The following is an 18,581-nucleotide window of genomic DNA, read 5'->3' as shown; positions in this document are numbered from 1 at the left end:
GCTGAATGTCTCTGTCCATTCACCGCTACATGTGACTGGAGTTCTGATGGTAACCCTGGGAAGAGTTAGAGTTGTGCTGTTATTAATTCAATACAATCCAACAAGTTGTACAGGTTGAGTAACGGCGAGTTGCTCTTCCAACTTTACTGCAATTAATTAAGCAGGAAACCGGGAATCACAATGATCGGCTCCAGTGATGTGGGGGATGTAGATGGTTTTCCAGTTCTGTAGAGCGGTAATCGCGTTTTGGCAGCCTATGGATACAAACAGACATTGTATGGTCTGAAAAGATGAGAGGATGTAACGTTACTTGAAAAAGAAGCGCTTTTCTGTGCATCACTGCATACGAGATACTGGGACAGTTATAGTGGCGGGGGAAACGATTATTACTGCAGAAATGTTGATTTTATTCATATATGCTGACAAGGAAACTCAAAATATATGGGTCAATAATAAATAGATATGCCAGGGATAAAGAAATGTGACCTATGTATTCATATTGGATAAATAGGCTACATCAATCAAGTACTAAATACTAATTCTTTTATTTTTAAGGTAACACAAAAAATCTTAAAAATCTCCTGACATGCATATGAAGACGTTTTTAGAATTTTTCCATCTGACATGAAAACTTAATTCAAACAAAAAAATGCTATTAAAGTATGTGATTAAAAAATCTTTAAAGACATCGACACTGTCCTAAAGGTTTGAAGGGGTCCTCTCATGTTTATAGGGTTTTTATCATATGACAGTAAAATGGTTTTCTGCATGTTTGACTTTGATTTGGTAAGACTTTTTATTATTCGTCTATTTTAGGGCACAGTCTCACTTTTCTGTACAATTTTACCCTCCTAAACCATTGCATTTCCTGACTAATCTAAACAAACAGAATGTATATTGTAATTCGGAATCAATCCCAATTGGAGCAAACAAAAGTCATCTAAGAATCATATAATATTATATAAAATCATATAATTTTTTTTAAATTCCTGTGATATGCACATAAACTGACAGTCACCACTTCTAAGCTACTACTAAATATTGTGGAAACTTAATTTTCTGTAAAGTTGCTTTGCAATGATTTGTATCGTAAAAAGCGCTATACAAATATTCTTGAATTGAATATAAGATAATGCTGAATAATATTTCAGGTCATCAAGTAGGATCATATTTAATTCTTTGAGGATTCCTGTTGGATCCCATTATGGTTGGTTTCAAATTATGATCTAAATTACATTAGCATGTTTGCAAAAGGGATCAAACTGTCAATCTTTCTGTTTCTGCTTTCTCATATTTGCGTCTGTAGGATACTAGAACAAGTTCAGACACATTCCTGTTTCAACTTTACCTTTTTAATCGGGGCATTTAACAGGAAGAATGAAAAATAGAAAGATCATAAAGAGAAAACAATGCAATGCAAGGAAAGGTTTTGTTTTACAAATTCCTAAGTGCTTCCCAGACATAACGTGCTTGTTAGCATTGTATTGATCATGTGCCCAACTGATTTGTATGCAGTGATACTAATGTAGTTTTAGATGTAACAATATCACAACTAGAAAGCCCAGGACAACCTAGGTTTATATGAACTTGAGAACATCTTGTTTAAATTTTGTGCACATCTTAAAAGGGTTTGTTGTTCAGAGACTCTTCAACATAATTAGATTCATTAGATTTGGTTTTGTCTTGTGTTAGTGTCGTGTTTACCAAGATGTACAACCTAATAGAATCCTTATGTCAGCGTTTGATGTTCTGTGATCGAATGGCCTCTAGGAGGTTTGTAGGAGTTTAATGTTAATGCTGTTACATGATGTGATCTAATGTTCCTGTTTATTAGAGCGATAGAGTTAAGCCTTCAGGTGTTCACAGGCGTTAAAAAAACATAACAGGTTCTGACAGAACAACATAACTGATTTGTTGCGCAAAAAACAGGATGGCAGTCCAGAGCCGACATGGAATTGCATGCACTACAGATAGCATTGATCTGACAGGTTTGCAATGAATACTTTATTTTCACTTTCAAAATAATGTAAGGTCCCTTTTCATAAAATGAAGATGTGATGGAAGATTGCCTCCATCAGTAATAACACTAATCCTCATCCTCCTGACTGCCTACTTAGAGAACAGATCTCATTCGCAGTTGTAGTTCGAGTCAGCGTGTCGCAAACAAGGATAGCTGGTTACACACATGTTTCTGCTTTGGACGGGTTTACTTCCAGAAGAAGGACATCTCTACATTCTGGTGCCATGAATCGAGAAGGAGTTTCAGTTCTGTTGACAACTTTGTTCTCCAGTTTGCTGCTCCTATGTGTTTTGGCACTGCTGTGTTTCTTCACCTGCAGACTAGCTTCAAGAGTTCTGCCAGTTGGAGCCCCACTGTGTTTTTGACAGAGCATGTGAATAAGCCTCAAGTCATGGTAAAAGAGTCGTTGTAGCAGAACTAATAGGAAGAAAATGGTTCAGGTCTGTGTGTTGTTGATGGTGTGCCGATTTTAACAAGGGAAAATACTTTTAATAACTTGCATTAGTGGTTGGTTGTTGGCTTCATGATGATTTTTAGGGTGTAGTGAACATTTTTATTACCTAATAACAAAGGTTTGGGCCAATATTATGGAGATTTAAAAAGTTAAACAACCCATTAAACCACATTCTTTAGTAATCAAGAAAGAAAAGGCACACACACACACACACACTCACACACACACACATATATGTTGAAAGTGCAATGTTAAGCAATTCATTTCATTGCATTCACACTTCAAAACTATGTGAGAAGTATCTGACCTAAAAGAACCCAATACTTGTGCAATTACGCAAGCATTTCTGATATCATATTTCAACATATACGTGACTAACACAATGCCCTACAAATGTAAATACAAAGTGGTCAAAGCTCCAGGCAGCATGTATAATGTATAGGTAGATTGAGCACATGGCTTTGATACTGATTGACGCTTTCTGCGCATTGGCTAAAGACCCCATTAAAAGGATCTGAGTAAGCTGAGAAAGTGTGTGTTCATAATAGAAATCTTGCGGTCCTGTGCCTTGGAACAGAGGTGTCCAGTTAATCAGCTTTGTCTTGCCTATTAAGGCACCATGTGCAGTGGCACTCAATCCCATTAAAGTGACCTTGACTAAAGGGTAGAAGGCAGATAATAAATACTCCAGCTATATCATGTTTTCAGGTGTGAACTTTTGGGTAGCCGTGCAAATATGCCACTAAATTATTGCTTTATCAATTTTTGTAACATGCATCCTCACCTGAAAGTCAGTCATATTTCAGTTGTTTTGGCACATGAATTTATGATTGTGATGGAAAAAAATGAGCCATGGGATATTAAATAGTTGTTTTCTGTCTTTAAAGATGAATTGTGTCATTCCACATGTGACAGCATCAAACTAAATATTACCAGAGAAATGCAGCCCTACCCCAAACTCACACCATTGGTTGAGCTGATATAATTATGTTAGACTGCTCAAACAAATGGAAGTGCCACAGTAAACTTCAAATCAGCATATGAACGGCTTACTTTTAGCTATCTCTGAAAATTGCTTTGGGAATAGAAGAACAATTTTAACATTGACTAGACATTTCCTGTTTTCATTGCAGATCCGGGAGCCTTCTGACATCCTTGGAACTCGAGATATTCTGCAAAACGGCGGCTGATACAAAATGAAGGTCACTGCACTCATTATCCTCGGTTGCCTGGTTTGGGAAGGAACTGCAAAGCCTGGATTTCCAGGTCAGTTGAGACACTTTTTTTTGTTTATTGGTCTTTTGCCATTATTAGATATGACAATGACACTTTTCTCTACAATGATGAGCATATTGTTTAATAGAGACTGTTTTAGAAAATATTATAGCCAGGGTGGTAAATCCTGTTCATCTAGCCCTAAATCAAATACTTGTGAACCAACAAATCAAGATCTTCAAGAAGACTTAAAGGTAATAACAAACATTTGTACTGGAGCAGGGTTGCAACTAAACTCTTTGGGAAAGTAGCTCTACTTTAACAGGAATAAGCACCACTGCCTTATAGTTTCCTTGCAGTATCTTTGATTTATACAGAGTCATATAATGTCAGATGAGTGTTTCATAAACGATTTAACACCATCTAAGTCTGAAGTTTAATAGACTTCTATTTGACCTTGTACCAACTATAGACAGAATAAAACTCATTTCAAATGTACATCAGCTTCCATAAGAAGATTGGACCTTCGGGCCATATGGTCCCAGATATGTTCATTTACGTGATTGTGGGTTTTAAGAAGCTTATGTGGACTGAAGAAGACATGCACATAGAAATTTAGTTGTTGTCGTTGTAATTTTAAAGAGTGATAGCATACTCATAATCTCTAAATGGATACTTCGGGTCTAAGGCCATGATCATTATCTTGTTTTGTAGGAGCTACTTTGTTGTTTGTGTGTTATAATTCGTGGGTAAAGGTGTAAACATGTTTTCTAACTCCTTGTAGAACAAGAGAAGGACCCTGAATTCTGGAAGGAATGGGCTCAGCGCACACTAAAAAATGCTTTGACCCTCCAAGACCTCAACAAGAATGTTGCCAAGAACATCATTCTTTTTCTTGGTGATGGTAAGTCGCACAATCTGTGGATCTTTATCATGAGATCACAAAACTGTTTGTGCAATACAAAAAGAGTTAATCTTTTTAAAAGACCCGTTATAGCGTATGAACCTGCTTCAAAATTAAGAATTTACATGGGCAGTGAAGGATACCAATTTAAGGAGAAATAAACAAAATGCCACAGTCAATGTCTAGATGAACGCTACACACAATGCATAGAAGCTGGGCAAATTAGAAAAAACAGTAGTTATCAAAATAATCTTTTAATCGAAACCAAAGGAAGGAAGGAAGGAAAAGATAGTCTGAATGTTGTTTGCAGAAAACATTACCACAGAGACTATCTCATTTTACTGAAAGAATTTAGTTTATTTTGCACCACCTCCATGGAAGCAATGCTGGCATATAAGCATCTGTTTAAATAAACCTAAAAAAGATATCTGATGAAGCCTCAGTTCAACTACTGTCATGTAGATTTATTGCAGTTTTCACTGTCCGCTATTACAAAAAGGACACACCAGCCACAAAAGGATGAATTCACATAAAACATTATCTAGAAGCCATGAAATAGAGATTGAAGAAGATTTGTATCAGTTGATTCATGCATTAAGATGATTGAAATTGTAATGTTTCTGTTGATTTTCTTAGAAGGTCAACCAACCAAGTTAAAAAAAGACTTGTGAATTTTCAATAGGTATCATCCTATTTTATTGAAATATTGAATTACTCAAAGCCATGATAATTTAATGTGGATTATGTAACTTCAGTCAGCTCAAGGATTGAGTTCAAGAGTCCGTCAAACAGTAACGTAATTTGTTAATAAATTTGAGTTCACTGGCTTCACTGTGTTTCATTCTTTAAAAAGAAGCAGTGTGAAAGAGTCACTTGTTCATGAATCGAACCACACTGAATGTATTTGATGAACTGAAAAGAACCAGATTAAAAGAGTAATTTGTTACTCCAGACTACACCAATCAATAAAAAACATGACTTGACATTATTAAGTGGTACACAGTCTATATTTAACTTAATATAACTTATTTTGGTGGTCGACTTGTGAAAAAAAGTTGGCAAGATCAGGATTTAGTCAATTTTGTTCAAATTAGGTTATGCAGCGCTTTTAACAGTCATAGTTTTATTGAAGATTATTTTGTCATCATACCAAGAATAAAATGTAAACAAGTATGTATTTGCCTAAACATTTTAAAGAACTTACAATTCGCAAAAAATGCTCTGTTTTATATTTCAGAGTACTATTGATACAATTGCAGTTTATAGCATCTAAAGCCAAGACCCTTATTTCATACATTAACACATTACAATCATTACATTTTGAAACACTGTAATATTTCATGATTTATTGAAACTTTATGTAAGTATAAGGTATAAAGACCGACTTTGTGAACTCTTTTAAATGGCACTGTGCATTTTTAACATTTTCTTCTCAACAGTTTTGTACAATTCTGCAAGCTTGAGATTTTTAAGTGGACTTTAATTTGCCTCATGCTATTAAGAAGAGTCATTAAGTGACAAGTGGCCCTTTCATCTGACAATTATGAGCAAAATTCAAGATTTAATTCTTGTTCTGTAACAAAATATTCAGGCTTTTTCAAGCACCTTTGATGTTCTAAAGCAAAGGCAAACTATTTAGTTCATGATAGAAGGTGCTTGAAGGATATGTTGTTAAAAATAGACTGTGTGAATGATCCAACCTTTTTTCGGTGTAGGCATGGGTATACCCACGGTCACAGCAGCACGCATTCTAAAGGGTCAACTGAATGGACAGAATGGTGAGGAAACGCAGCTAGAGATGGACAAATTTCCGTACGTTGCCCTCTCTAAGGTACATCCCACGTGCTGTAATCCCATCATACCATTCCTTTGTGTTCGTAATCCATGCAGTCGCTCACCCCAGGCCACAGAGAACAGATTCAAATCATAGTTTCATTTCTCTAGCTGCCACAGTTCTGGGACTGTGACTCTCTTCAAATAAAGATTTCACAGATGTTAGCTATTATTAAAACAACATCTGTGAAAGATAGTCAGTTATTATTTCCAATTATTTGTAAACTATTCACTTTACCCTATAAAGCCTATTTGAAATACAATTTTTTTAGGGCTCTAAAATGACTAACATTATTAAAACTGTTGTACACAATCTATTACATGCCATTGTCATTGGACTGATATTTTGAACGTTTTTAGCATGTAGAAGGAATTTCAGTATGATTCTAAAAATGTTTCCCTTTAAGTCGTGATGCATTTATCTTTTTGGTGTGAAATCTTTACTGATTCTTCTAAAGTCAGCAAATAAGTTTCAGGATATATATTTGAGATTTTTAGTGATATTTCAAGAAGAACACTTACTGCACTGAAGCTATTTAGATGGACTTGATTTAATATCAATACAGAATTTTTAAAGAAACATGTTTAAAAAGGTGTTTTAAATATGATCATCTTTTTAAGACATATTATGGGATATTATTTTAGTATGCATTATCTGCTGCACCAAATATTGTTTTTTTGGGCTTGGGCATAAAACCAGCTTGGGTTTTTTCTCTCTCCTTGTGTATGCGCATTTTACATTAGCCATAAAAGCCAGATGTATTAAATATGATACTCAACGAAAAACACATGTGAAAACCTTTTAAGATTTTAAAAACGTATTTTGTCAAGTGTTCCATTTCTTTAGATCTTATTTCATAAACTTTACAGGGGTTATGACAATACATTTTTTATCACAAATAGTCTCAGACTAGTGGACTCGTTATAAAAATGATCATTGTTTATAAACGTGCTAGATGCTGAAAAATGATGAATGGACATTTATAGAGCTACACTAAGTTCACTTTAATTTTGCTCTTGTAAACAATCCCTGCAGCTATTAAAATTGTGCACGGTTTTCCCCCCAGACATATAACACCAATGCTCAGGTCCCAGACAGCGCGGGCACTGCCACGGCATATCTGTGCGGGGTGAAGGCCAACGAGGGTACGGTTGGAGTGAACGCAGCAGCTGTGAAATCCCAGTGCAACACCACTCGGGGGAACGAGGTCACCTCCATTCTTAAATGGGCCAAAGACGCAGGTAAGATGCCCTGCTGAATCCTCTCACACAGCAGCTATAATGCCTTTCTGTTCCCGACTTCTATTGCAATTAGAATATAGATGGGATATTTGTTTCTAGGCTTATTTTTATGCTAGCAATCCATTAACTTGTTTTTGCATGAGAGAAACAAAGGTGACACTGGCACATAAAGCAGGTTGAGCAGATAAAAGATCGAAGGAAGCGGAAAAAACATCCTTATCTGAGGTAAAGGAAGAAATGAGAAGGGTGACAGTTTGACTGATGAGCGTGACGCAGACGGCTTGCTCATATTTTATTCTCATGTTGAAAATCAAAACAAATGAAGCGTTTTATAAGAAGGAAGTCCTCTGCCGAAGGTAGAGGTGAATGAAAGTAGCCGAGTTGAATTTGTATGACATGACCAGAATATACATTTAAAATCCAGCTGAGAGGTTTAAAAGGCGGAAGGTCCAATCAGTGTCAAACTGATAATCTGACCTGATCTGAGTACAGAATAAAATGCTTCCTCACTTGGGGGCTTGTGTCCAAGGAATGCATTAAAATACTGTACAATACAACTGCGTGACCTTAGCCATACAACAAGACTTACAATCAAACATCGCAAAGCTGATGCAGTGCATATTTCAGTTGGTTTACTCTTAAACTCTTAAGTCAATCTGTTGATTGAATATATGCTATTGAATTACTAGATAGATGAGGAAAAAAATACGTAACACAGTTGTAATATACAGTAGATATAGTGGTAATTATGGCCATGTCCCTACAGGAACAATTAACAGTTTCAACCTGTATTTTCCCCAGGCAAATCAGTGGGAATCGTCACAACAACACGAGTGAATCATGCCACTCCGAGTGCGGCGTATGCACACTGTGTGGAGCGGGACTGGTATTCAGATGGAGAAATGCCTGATGAAGCACTCCAGAGCGGATGCAAGGACATCGCCAGACAACTCTTTGAAAATATCCCTGACATTGATGTGAGTTGATTGACTCATTGATTTTTTTTAACTGGTTTTATATAGTGTTGGGTTGGGTTATTCATTGTAATATTTATAAAACCAAAATTTATTCAGACATCTTCAATTTTTTTTTTACATTAGCACAGCTTATTCAATATAGTTTATAAAATGGTAATAAAATATGACAAGAACTCAGAGTTAAACTGTTTCAGAATATATTTTTCTTGATAATGTCAGATAACGTCAATAGAAAGTTAAGTAATGAATAAGGCGGAATAGCTGTCTGCTGTTAAATTTAAGTACACAATTGGATAATACCAATTTAGGTCAACAAATTAGCAGGCAATGCTTAATTTTGATCAGTCGGTGGTGTAAAAAAGTCACATTAGCAATTAAAGAAATACACTTAAGCAAAACATGGGCAGGTCAAAGTGTCTGAATAATTTTTGGTCCCAAATTTTGATCAGTTTTACTGTTAGTCCACTTTATGAAGAATTTTTGGTATAATATGTCACAGTTTACTTTATTTAGCTATCCTCACTTACATGAATAATCTATATGTGACCCTGGAGCACAAAAGCAGTCTTAGATCGCTGGGGTATATTTGTTGGCAGTAGGCATTGTTTGGGTCAAAATGATGAATTTTTCTTTTTCGCCAAAAATTATTAGGACATTAAGTAAAGATCATGTTCCACGAAGATATAAATTCTTACCGTAAATATATCAAAACGTAATTTTTGATTAGTAATATGCATTGCTAAGAACTTCATTTGAACAACTTTAAAGGCGATTTTCTCAGTATTTAGATTTTTTTTGCACCCTCAGATTAAAGATTTTCGAATTGTTGTTTCTCGGCCAAATATGGTCCTATTCTAAAAACCATACATCAATGAAAAGATTATTTATACAGTTTTCAGATAGTGGATAAATCTAATCTATCTACACTTAAGACTGGTTTTGTGGTCCAGGGTCAGATGTGTCCTGCACCCACTAGTAAAGAATATCAAAAATTATCTGGTGTCTGAATAATTTTTGGTTTGACTGTATATACTTAATTACATATACAAATGTATTTAATTAAAAAACAAATGCCTAAATTATGTTTACTTTTATGTTTATAAGTGACAAATTATATAAAAATTTAAATATTTATTAGAAATTATTGTATTAACAACAACTATAAAAATGAATAAGAAGTATGTATTACTATTGTTCCTACTAATGATATTAATAAAATAAAAGTATGATTAAATAAATTATACAATACAATATTTTTGTTGTTATCAATAATTATGTTGATAAAATAAGTTAATATTTTAAATATTTTTTACGAATTATTATTGTTAAATAAATTCTAAAATATAATAACGACAATAATAATGAATAATATTAACAATTATAACTACAGCAATATTAATGCTGATAAAATAAATTGTTTTAAATATTTTAAATGCTTTTAAATACACCAATACTAAATAATAATATTTAAAACGACTATTATTCATATTATTTTTCTTATGAAGAATAATAAATGTTATTCTTTATAATAAAGGTAAATATTTTAAATATAAATTACAAATTAGATTAATTAGTGTAGCCGTTCGAGTTATAAATAGTGCAGAATTGTAAATATTTCTACTTCATTGTACGTCATAACGTTTATCCATTCTTTTGGTTTAAATTAGATTTTCTTTAGGACAGCACTGTGAACAAAACATGTGTGATGTTTCTCTTTTCTTCTTCATTTGGACGGGCAGGTGATTATGGGGGGTGGGCGGAAATATATGTACCCCAGAAACACACCAGATGTGGAATACCCAGGAGACAAGAAACACAACGGTACACGCAAAGATGGCAGGAACCTTGTGAAGGAGTGGACTGACAGAATGAAGGACAAGGTGAAAGATGAAACGAGGGAAATACAGGGCACTTCATTCCATCTTTTCATTTACAATGTCATGCTCTATTCATTTCAGGGAAAAGCTTCCACGCGATGCCTCTGCAGACAAATCTCTTTTTCATTTTCTCTTTGTGTTTGCCTTACTCTGGCTGCTTATTTGTGCTCTTTTGATGATGCCCTGTTTATTGACTTCTCTGAATCGGATCTAATGCTCTTGAGGCCCCTAAAGCAGGCTTTATAGCTGTGCACTTAATAACAAATGAAGACAAGTTGTACTTGTTGTGAAATGGTATTACAGAGATTTGGTTGCAAGATATTGGATCATAGCAGTGTAACACATTCTATAAAGCAACTAGATAAGAAGGAACCTTCATTTATCTAACCTATTTCTTGTTTTTATCTTAACCTTTGTGTAATCAGAGAGGCTCCTATGTGTGGAACAGGAAGGATCTCGTTTCTTTGAATCCAAACAATGTGGATTATCTTTTGGGTGAGTTTCATAACCATTACTTAAATGATCTTTTTGAGACATTCTTTTACTCTTCCTGTTTACATTGTCTTTTTCTGTTCTGTTTGCCCTGCAGGTCTTTTTGAGCCAGGAGATCTGCCCTATGAGCTCGAGAGAAACAAAGAAACGGACCCTTCGCTTACTGAGATGGTAGACGTGGCCATTAAGATCCTCAAAAAAAATGAACGCGGATTCTACTTATTGGTGGAAGGTAAAAGTATAGTGTACATCAGCAATCATTAAACCACAGGATTGTAATGGGAGGTCAGTTCAACATCTGATTAAACTACAAACAATTATTTTTCATTTCTTAGGGCTGTATAAGTTACTGTAATTTTTAGCTTTCAGTCATTTATATTAAACATTATATATATATATATATATATATATATATATATATATATATATATATATATATATATATATATATATGTATTTTAGTGGTGGGCCGTTATTGCCGTTAACGTGCTGTGTTAACACGAGACTCTTATTGGGCTATAAAAAAAATATCGCCGTTAATCTATTCTCAAAGTTGGGTTGGGAGCTGGGTCTATACTAAGCAAGCTATGATGACTTTCAGCTTGATATTTTATATAACCGACCGGTTGAAGACAGCCTAACGGACAGCGACACTGAACCGAGCTCTCTTCTGCGAAGTTCTCCTCAAAGTCCCTACTTCACCGGAACGAACAAATACAAATCGCAGTTTGAAACAAACAACAAGATGTGAAAGAGCCTGATTCAGTACTCGTGTTCTGGTGTTCATGTAGAGAAAGGCGTCTCGAGACGCTAAAAATAAGCGTTTTCAAGTGTTTTGATCAAAACACTTGAACATCGAATTTGCTTATTTTTGCTCTAGTGCCGACAAATACATACGAAATATGTCAAAATATCCACCTTGGAAATTATTCTAGAAAAAACAGTCAGTTATTTCTTAAAGCTGCGGTAGGGAACTTTTGACGCTCTAGCGGTTAATAAACAGAACTGCTTGCGTCTTGCGGAAGAACATTGTAGCCGGAACTACTTCTCTCTGTTTATGTCTATGAAGAATCACAAAGGTACTGGGTTACTCCGCCGCGGTACCCCCGAAGCAATCTAAAATAGTCAGAATATAAACACTTATTATAGGTGCACCCTAGTGATTCAGGACAAGCCAAAAACAAGGTTTGGAGAATGGATTCATGGTGTACTCGCTTATTATATACATTTTTCTACATTTTGAACACGAACAAAGTTACGGACCGCAGCTCTGATTGGTTATTTTTTACCGGGAGCGATGGCTTTCTGCAAATGGCAATAGGACCACTGGGAGGAGCCAGAGGAGCTTGATTTTTTCACAGATTATCTGTCTCATATTCTACTGTCAGGACATAATGACAGGTTTAATAAATATGTAAAAAATATTTTTTTACAAAAGTTCCCTACAGCACCTTTAAGTGAAAGTAAACAGTTGAGGAGAAAAGTGGGATGTATATTATATTGGATGCGTTCATCGTCTCTTAAAGTGACCGTGCCTAATTTAGCGACTGGCTGCTGTAATGTTAATCCAAGAAAATGAAAATGAAAATCTCTCACTGCTCTTGACTACTTTGTAGTTTTAACAGTCAAACCAAAAATTATTCAGACACCAGATATATTTTTTTATATATATATATAGCAAAACTGTAATAATGTGAGAAATGTTGAAGGTGTCTGAATAAATGTAGGTTTCATTGTATATTTCATTTTTACATTGAAGACTATCCAGTGCTTTTTTACATTTAATTATTTTGTTTCTGTACCTTGACACCTACAAACTTGAAAAAACCTTAAACATTGTGTAAATAGCACAAATAAATAAAAATAAACAAACAATTTCAAACAGGGCCCACTGGTACAATCTTTACCGGGTCCCCGCTTGTGCAATGTGGAATTAGTTTACAGCTTTTTTAAGCAGTTTGTGATGCATTTTGGAAACAGGAGATGTACATTTCTAATGCACCATCTAGCTTGATAAACCCCTTCTCAAAGACTTACTGTTTGTCAATTTTATTTGGGTAAAACACATATTCTGAATGCCTTCGGCAGAATTCGAATGAGCCATTTTAATCTAGATTAATTTCAAGATCACAGTGAGATTAATCTAGATTAAAAAAATGAATCTATGCCCACCTCTAATATACATATATATATATATATATATATATATATATATATATATATATATATATTAAGTGCATGCAATATAAGTATATACATATGTTATCAAAAATGATTTAAAGTCAAATTGAAATAAGAAAACTGTAATACAACTAAAAACAGAGTTATAAACTGCGGCATTTATAAAGTAATTTCACAAAATCTTTAGATGATGAAAAATTAATAAGTTAATTTAAAGGCCGTGTTGCAGGGTTAATTTGTTAATGAATTTGTGCAATTTGCTTGTTAGTAATAAACATTTAAACTGTTATTCATTGTATTTTATGTAGTTGGGTATCACAAAACGGAATATAATACGAAAAAGTAGGTACTATCTTACAGCGGTCTCCTTTCCCCCAATGCACTTCATTACGTCACGTTGTGGAGAGAATTTACCAAAGCCCGCCTTGAGAGCATTGAGAGTGACTAGAGAGACGAGTAGTAGATGAGAGTATTCAGATAGCGCAGATTATAGATAAATAGATAAATACACAGATATAGATAAAATCGTTTTTTCAACGTGTACCACTTGCATAAACACTGCATCCGTAGGCAGTATTATTCGTAGGAGCTGTCATCGTTGTTTTGTGTGCTATGTGATGTCAGAACTCGGAACTCAGAGTACATCGATCTAGTACGAGTTCATGGGTGGGAAGTCACGGGTTTGCCTGCCGTTCCAGTGCACTTTCACGGGTTTAAGGTTGGAAAAACACGGGTTACGGGTTGCCTGGAACGCCGCATAATACTAGGCTGAGGCTACCTTTCCTCCACTTCTCCCCAACGTGACGTCATCACTGAGTTGTGTAAAAATCCCGTTAATACCAAAAATGTAAAAAACTGGTCTTTAAGACCATTTTTTAGACATTTTAAAAATGATATACATATCTTGAGTGATTTATGTACCCATCGAAAGTGGTAGTTAACCTGCAACATGGCCTTTAAATCGCAAATTAAAACGTATTGGATGTTTGCCTTAGTTCACTTGTAGCAATTGATTTTATACTCATTTTGAAGTATCGCAAAAAAAAAATCCCTTCATTTGGGAAAATTTTACACACGCTTGAGTTGGTTTTTGACTTGTGCGAAAAAGGGTTGATGTGAATAATGGCAGATAGGAACATATTTTTGCTAATAAATTCCTCCATGCACAACAGAACGTCATGTGACTTTGCACGATGGTACAGGATAATCTGACTAACCAGCTGACTGATCTGAAATGTTATGATCATTGTTAAATGCCCTAACAAAATCTGTTGTTAATATATTTCTGTATAATTGCCTCCCAAAACTGTCTTATACTACTGCCTTCCCAAACAGCAGTAATGACCGTATTTATTGTCTTTTGTGTGCTTTATCTGAGGTGCAAGTCATTTATTATATATGACATTATTCAGTGGCTTCTCCTTGTTTTCTTAGTGATATTTAGTTCATGTTTATCAGGCAGTGACGGTAATATTCCAATTTGCGCACAAGTTGAATTCGCAACTTTCGATGGAAACCCAGCTACTGTGAAAAAAAAAAAATCACACTAAACCACTTATTAAAATTCATTAATTTAATAAATTTTAATGCTGCACTACAGTTCCTGTGGCTCAGTGGTAGAGCATTGGGTTAGCAGTGCAAGGTTGTGGGTTCGATTCCCAGGGAACACATGTTTGGTAAAAAATGTTTAACCTAAATGCATTGTAAGTTGCTTTGGATAAAATTGTGTGCTAAATGCGTAAATGTATCAGCTCCGCTGCTATCACATTACATAGAAATGCAAGATGCTTTTAATTTATTTTGCTATTAATAAACTCCTCAACATTGTGTATTAATATAGTTAACCAATGTTGTTGCTGGTATTGAAAGGAAAGATGTGTTGAGATGTATTGTGTGTCTTAATGCTCTGTATGAGACAGCTGACTGGGCTGTATGCTGGCAGGTGGGCGCATTGATCATGGACACCATGATGGAAAAGCCAAGCTGGCCCTACATGAGGCTGTGGAAATGGACCGGGCCATCACCCGAGCCGGTCTCCTCACCAGCATTTATGACACACTGTCAGTCGTCACGGCTGATCACTCTCACGTCTTCAGCTTTGGAGGCTACACACATCGGGGAAACTCAATCTTTGGTAGTTAACAAAAGCTAAATGCGTGTTGGAAGAACTTTAATTACAGAGCATGGTGTTATTTCTTGGTGGTTTATGGCCAAGTCTCTGAGTTTTATATGTCTTTTCCTAAGGTTTGGCCCCGACAATGAGTGATATTGACCAGAAGCCCTTCACATCCATTCTCTATGGAAATGGCCCAGGGTTTAAGTTGGTTAATGGTGCTAGAGAAAATGTCTCTGCTGTGGATTACAGTAAGTAATTATACAGGCTTATTGCTTCCTGGTTCTTCCTTAGGACCTACTTTGAATGGTTGGGATTTAGGTGCAATTGTTCTTGTTTAGCTGTTTCTTGCAATTATGTGGCATATGGCAACAAATAATGTAAAACATCCATACTGTAGCATACATTAAGGGTGGATACAGCTCTGATGCTATGCTTAATGGATTGAAATGCTTACAACTCATTTTGCAGAAATGAGAGGGCCTGGTTAGAAATCAAGTGGGAAAATAGCATATGGGATTTATGAATCTGCTTTTCTGAAATGGATTCATTGCAGGGCTCTTCAAGATTTTTATTTAGTAAAGGACCCCTCCCTGGATTTAGAGACATTTATTCTTGTACACTACTGTTCAAAATTTAGAAAACAGTCATATCTTAATTAAAATAGTTTTATTCAGCAAAGACACAATAAACTAATTAAAAGTGAGAGTAAAGACAATTCTAATGTTACAAAAGATTTCTATTTCAAATTAAATTATTCCAGTAATGAATTATAATAGTTTCATGATTTCCATATTAAGCAGCTGTTTCCAGCACTAATAATAAGAAATGTTGAGAACCAAAATCAACACATTAAAATGATTTGTGAAGGATCATGTGACACTAAAGAATGGCTTCCATAAACGTTGCTTTGCAATCTAAATTTTCTTATATTAAAAATATATATTAAAATAGAAGTAATTTACAATACAATATTACTGTTTTCTATTGTATTTTTGATCAAATAAATGCAGCCTAGGTGAGCATAAGATAGTTCTTTAAGAAACCTTATCGTTCAAAAGTTAGGTGGTTGGCAAAGGGATAGTTCACCCAAAAATGAAAATTTGATGTTTATCTGCATTCAAGATGTAGGTGGCTTTGTTTCTAAAGAAGAACACAAGTTGTAACCTCAAACTGTTGCAGTTTGTTAGTATTATAATGGAAGTGAATGAACTGACAGACTGCAATGATTTGTGTTCTACTGAAGAAACAAAGTTGCCTACATCTTGGATGCCCTGGGGGTAAGCAGATAAACTTAAAATTTTAATTTTTGCGTGAACTATACCTTTAAGGTTTGTTAATTTACATTTATGTTTGAATTTTACATAATACGTTTTTAATTTATTGAAGACTACATCATTGTGACCCACCATCTATATTGAATGGAATCTCTGATGAGCTGTCAGCTATAGCTTAGAGGCGCCCTGAATGTCAAACTCAGTGGTTGTTGATGATGATAAAGTGAATCTCTCTTTGATCCCACCACCCATCTTTCTTACTCTTGTTCTATATGTTTGACAAGCCATAGAATTATGGCTATTGTTGTGGCTCAGTCTCTCTCTTCTCTCATTCTCTTCCCCATCACTCTCTTTAGCTTCACACTCACTGGCTTTCCTTGTGTGTCTCATTACTATTCCACAGCATAGGTTTGTCTGTTTCAATTGCTGTTTTCACTGATAGAAACACAATCCAAAAACAATTAAGTAAAATGCCTTGTCATTTCTGCTGCTGACATTGTTCTGTCATTCATTCCCAGGACAAAGAAATACCAAAAAAAATTTTTTTTTTCTTGCTATTAGTATTGACAAGCCATATAGAAAAGAAAATTGTTACTGCCCTCAATTTTGTGTCTTTGTTATTTATTAAGTATTGTTTTACTAAATATTAATTTAATATGAATTGTAATGTAATTATAAATTAATTGTAAATTGTAATTAAATTTTAATATAACATAAGAATTACTAATTTATTTCTCCTTATTATTGAGAAATGCTTCTAAGCTACATGCTATTGTTTTAACTGTGATTGTTAGTGTTCATATTTGTATTTAACTAAGTAGTGTGTTTTTTACATTTAAAATTAATATTTAGTTTTAATATAATACAAATATAAATATTAACACATTAACACACTTTCTTCTGTCTTCAGATCAAAACAACTACCAGGCACAAGCTGCTGTTCCCTTGAAATCGGAGACTCATGGCGGTGAAGACGTGGCCATATTCTCCAAAGGTCCCATGGCTCATCTTCTTCATGGAGTCCAGGAGCAGCATTACATTCCCCACGTCATGGCCTACGCAGCTTGCATCGGTCAAAACAAAAACCACTGCCGTACAAGCTCCGGTTCCCCTTCTGTCAGTAACATCTCCCCAACGCTGGCCCTTCTTCTCTCAGTTAAATGGCTTCTGTGCTGACCCCTCTTCTCTGGATCCTCTGTTATCTTATTCTAATAAGATCAGGAACTATCCTAACTGGTTCTCTCAAGGGGAATTTATGTTTTTTCTATAACGGGATCAAGGGATCGGAACCAATTGTTGTATAACAAGCTCACACTACACCATTTTAGCTCTGAGATTTTGTGAGGTCTGTCAAAATTTTGGGATCAATAAGTTTATATTTTTTTTAAGAAATGTGTACTTTCAAGGACACATTAAATGTATTAAAAGTGACAGAAATTGTCACACTGAAGACTGGGGTAATGACGCTGAAGTTTCAGAATTGCATCATAGGAATAAATTACATTTTATGTATTAAAACAGAAAATGTATCAATACTATGATTTTAATGTATTTTTATATAAATACATGCAGAATAAATGCATTTCAAAACTGGTCCCAAACTTTTGAACAGTAGTATATATTAGCGGCAGATGATTAAAAAATAAAGTATGTTTATAAGTATATAATTACAATGTAATGCTTTCTGATTATGAGCGCTTTGGGCAATGTGAAATTTGTGTAGTGTGAGCTAGGAATTTTTAGTTACCTTATATTTTCCCCCCAAACAATCAACAAAGCAATGAATAAATGACTTGAAATAAACAAAGAAGACAGTTTATGCTTATTACAGAGAATACTTTTGTTACATCAGGACTAACACAAAAATTATTCAAATACAATCTACCTCACGAACATGTAATGCCATAAGTGCATTGCATTCCCCTGTGAAGACCAGTTATAAATTCCCATCAAAGCAAATCACAAATTTAAAGAGGTGGTTGATTGCGATTTAACT

At 34.8% G+C, this 18,581-nt stretch overlaps 1 protein-coding gene across 4 annotated transcripts in view; it reads left to right on the top strand.

The window, feature by feature from the left end:
* LOC113111100 (alkaline phosphatase-like) overlaps positions 1 to 18,070 on the top strand; it is an 18,269-nt gene extending 199 nt beyond the window's left edge. The window contains exons 2-13 of one of the 4 annotated variants that reach the window (XM_026275563.1): positions 3,608 to 3,740; positions 4,474 to 4,593; positions 6,309 to 6,424; positions 7,494 to 7,668; positions 8,470 to 8,645; positions 10,385 to 10,525; positions 10,948 to 11,017; positions 11,112 to 11,246; positions 15,138 to 15,329; positions 15,440 to 15,559; positions 16,942 to 16,993; positions 17,496 to 17,695. In XM_026275563.1, coding sequence (XP_026131348.1) covers positions 3,671 to 3,740; positions 4,474 to 4,593; positions 6,309 to 6,424; positions 7,494 to 7,668; positions 8,470 to 8,645; positions 10,385 to 10,525; positions 10,948 to 11,017; positions 11,112 to 11,246; positions 15,138 to 15,329; positions 15,440 to 15,559; positions 16,942 to 16,993; positions 17,496 to 17,556 — 1,428 coding nt within the window. In that variant the 5' untranslated portion in view covers positions 3,608 to 3,670 and the 3' untranslated portion in view covers positions 17,557 to 17,695. Of the gene's footprint in view, positions 1 to 2,148; positions 2,415 to 3,585; positions 3,741 to 4,473; positions 4,594 to 6,308; positions 6,425 to 7,493; positions 7,669 to 8,469; positions 8,646 to 10,384; positions 10,526 to 10,947; positions 11,018 to 11,111; positions 11,247 to 15,137; positions 15,330 to 15,439; positions 15,560 to 16,941; positions 16,994 to 17,495 lie in introns of those variants that run through there. The other 3 variants (XM_026275562.1, XM_026275561.1, XM_026275560.1) reach the window with 3 other exon arrangements.
* The last annotated feature ends 511 nt before the right edge of the window (positions 18,071 to 18,581 follow it).

This window comes from Carassius auratus, chromosome 11 (genome assembly GCF_003368295.1).
Source record: "Carassius auratus strain Wakin chromosome 11, ASM336829v1, whole genome shotgun sequence".
NCBI classification, from domain to species: Eukaryota; Metazoa; Chordata; class Actinopteri; order Cypriniformes; family Cyprinidae; genus Carassius; species Carassius auratus.
The sequence above is the reverse complement of the archived record's forward strand: the minus strand, read 5'-3'. Positions and strand labels throughout refer to the sequence as shown.